The 3130-nt window shown below is 38.0% G+C and overlaps 1 protein-coding gene across 1 annotated transcript; it reads right to left on the reverse strand.

The window, feature by feature from the left end:
* Positions 1-722: 722 nt before the first annotated feature.
* On the reverse strand, positions 723-1507 carry LOC18040320 (probable LRR receptor-like serine/threonine-protein kinase At3g47570). The gene is made up of 2 exons (XM_024183572.1): positions 889-1507; positions 723-775 (listed from the first exon to the last, which is right to left on the reverse strand). Exons 1-2 carry the CDS (start codon positions 1505-1507, stop codon positions 723-725), a joined length of 672 nt encoding a protein of 223 aa, XP_024039340.1.
* Between the last annotated feature and the right edge of the window lie 1623 nt (positions 1508-3130).

Here is a 3130-nt window from a genome sequence, read left to right on the forward strand (position 1 = left end):
AAACCATGTCATGTAGATCTCTATAAACCTAGTAGACTTTAGATTATAACATATATGCAGAGAAAGAAAACATCCAAGAATTTGTTTTAGTATCCCACATCTTTATTGTGTCCGGATACTCATGTAATGAAAATTTAATCATTAAAAAGCCTTTGGCACTTAAGAGTTTTTATGATTTTTTTTTTAATTCAGTTTCATGGGAATTATTATGTAGTAGTGATCTCTACGAAGTCAAAAGGTTCACAACCAAGTACGTAGCATATACTCTCTCAAAAAAAAAAAAGTACGTAGCATATACGGATAATTTTTTTTTTTTCAATTTAGGAAAATCATGAACTAGAGCCATTTTTAATTTGGTCTTTTGACTGTAGAGCATGTACAGCATTTGACAGCAACAATGCATCAAGCCGTAGTACGGACAAAGCAGTCCCTGGCATCACGTAATTTTGATACAACCTCTGTCATTTCGATTCGTTGAGCTGGGGATTCCGTTGAACGGAGAACTCCAATTCTCACTAAAGCAACCAAGCACTCCTCAATCTTCACTCTTCCATTCTCTCGAGTCCATGAGTTTCCTGTCCTTACTTCCAACGAAGTGAAGGTTCAACTGTTTCTATCACTGCCTCTGGCAAAGCCATTTTGGCAAATTCATGAAGAGTCAGGCCGTCGTTGAACATGTTATCTGTAGGTCGCCTTCTCGTGAACATCCCCAGCAGTAGAATTCAAAAGCTGTACACATCTCCTGGCATCGACACTCTGCTGCCTGTACCATACTCTGGAACAATGGTGGATGCATTAATGTGTTAGTAGCCTTACATATGATTGCTAATAATGTTGTAGTACCTGAAATTCTTCTATTATGTGTAGCACCAAAGTAAAAGTAATTACCCGGAGCGACATAGCCAACCGTTCCTTTTATCCCAATTGAGCTTGATTCAGTCCTTGGAGCAGTACCAAGTGGTTGATCAGAAAGAATTCTTGCTAACCCAAAGTCACCCACATGTGCGACCATATCTTGATCAAGCAAAACATTGCTCGGCTTTAGATCGCCATGAACAATTGGTGGTTGGCAGTGGTGATGGAGATATTCAATTGCAGAAGCCACATCAATGGATATATTTAGTCTTTGAATCAAGCTCAAAGTGCAATTCCCGAGTTGATCATTGCTCTGGTGCAACCACTCTTCTAAACTTCCGCTTTCCATGTACTCATAGACAAGAGCCTTGAAATCATCCCCATTATGATCAATACTTGAGCAAATAGTGATGATTTTGATAAGATTCCGATGGCGAATACTTCTCAATGCGTCACATTCAGCCGCAAAACTCCTCGAAGCCCCTTTCTGCTTGAGATTAATAACCTTCACTGCAACTATCATTTCATTTTCATAAAAAATTCCCTTATACACGGAGCCAAAGCTTCCCTGGCCAATCAAGTTTGATCTTGAAAAATTATTTGTTGCTTTACTCAACTGGGCATAAGAAACCATTGGATATTGTTGTTCCATTGACAATTTATTGGAGGATTTTTGTGTAGATCTCCTTCTTCGACCATAAACAATAATAAAACACACAGCTAAGATCAAACATAACACAGTCACTGGAATCACCACTTTGATCAGGGTACTGAATTTTGATTTTCTCGATCCTGTGGGAGGACATGCTGATAAATGCAATTCATCTAAACCCCCACAAAGATTCTCATTCCCAACAAGTGCAATTCCTTTTGTACTATTGAAAATGCCTTCTATGTTGCAGAAACCCGGGTTGAGTAATTACTAATACTGCGACTTCTGGAGAAATATAAATGTGATGATAAACAAATGCAAAGAAAATAGAACATAATGATTTACGTGGTTCAGCGTAATACCTACGTCCACGGGCAAAGATTGGAAGATAATTTTACTAATAATGAGACTTTACAAAAGTGGAAAAACTCTAAAAAAAAAACCCAATACCCAATACACCCAAATTTCTTAGCACCTATGGAATTTCTCTATCAAAACTCACTTGGTAATCTCACAAATTTGGATGCATTACAAATGAACAATGGCCCTTCTATTTTTAGGAACCGTAGCTCACCTACCACTTTCAATTTGGCTACAACTTGCCAAATTGACAAATTGACAAATTGAATTTAGAATGGAAAATCAATTTGGTGGGCAACAAAATCAATAATTTTGAAAAAATCAATTGGCTTCTAGAAAACCATCACATTTTTCCTCCATGCAACTTCAACAAAATCGTGCCACCAACCTTGCCTTTTGAAATTGGCAAGCCACCAACTTTGTTTTTTGAAATTTGCAAGCCATTCTTTGACTTTTCAATAATTCTCCACCTCGGCGAAAATTTATTCAATTCTGAGCCGAATACTAAACTCCCAGTACATCAAATCATCCTTCAATCTTTGACTTCTCCTTCTGCTTTCAAACTTGTAGGATATTGATCAAGTTTAGATAATGCTCAAACTTGATCGTCGTCACTACCTTGATCAACATATCTGAGGGATTATCTGCAGTCTTAATTTTCTGAAGAAGAATCTTCCCCTCATTAACAATTTCCCGAACAAAGTGAAATCGTACATCGATGTGCTTCGTACGCGCATGATAAACTTGGTTTTTTGTTAAATGAATAGCACTCTGATTGTCGCAATACACATTAATGTGCTCCTGTGCCAATCCAAAGTTTTCAAGCAAGCCTTGTAACCAAATAGCCTCTTTAACAACCTCTGTAATTGCCATGTACTCGGCCTGTGTGGTCGACAGTGCAACTGTAGACTGTAGTGTAGAATTCCAACTAATTGGCCCTCCAACAAAAGTAAATACATATTCGGTGGTTGACCGTCGTTTGTCCAAATTACCAGTATAATCAGAATCAACGTACCCGATCACACCTTGACCAAGTGTATCGTCTCTCTCAAACAGTAAACCAAGATCCACGATCTTCTGAATGTACTGTAGAATCCATTTCACAGCTTGCCAATGTCCTTTACCAGGATTATGCATATATCTGCTCACTATACCAACTGTATATGAAATGTCAGGCCTTGTACACACTATTGCATACATCAAGCTACCCACTGCACTTGAATACGGAACTTGTAACATGTATTCTCCTTTTGCATCTATTGA

Source organism: Citrus clementina, unplaced genomic scaffold (assembly GCF_000493195.1).
Source record: "Citrus clementina cultivar Clemenules unplaced genomic scaffold, Citrus_clementina_v1.0 scaffold_5, whole genome shotgun sequence".
Classification (NCBI taxonomy): Eukaryota; Viridiplantae; Streptophyta; class Magnoliopsida; order Sapindales; family Rutaceae; genus Citrus; species Citrus x clementina.

Coding starts and splice junctions, on each gene's coding strand:
- LOC18040320 (XM_024183572.1), bottom strand. CDS start 1,507: ATGGAACAACAATATCCAATGGTTTCTTATGCCCAGTTGAGTAAAGCA. Junction 776..888: donor GGTTGGCTATGTCGCTCCGG/GTAATTACTTTT, acceptor CCATTGTTCCAG/AGTATGGTACAGGCAGCAGA.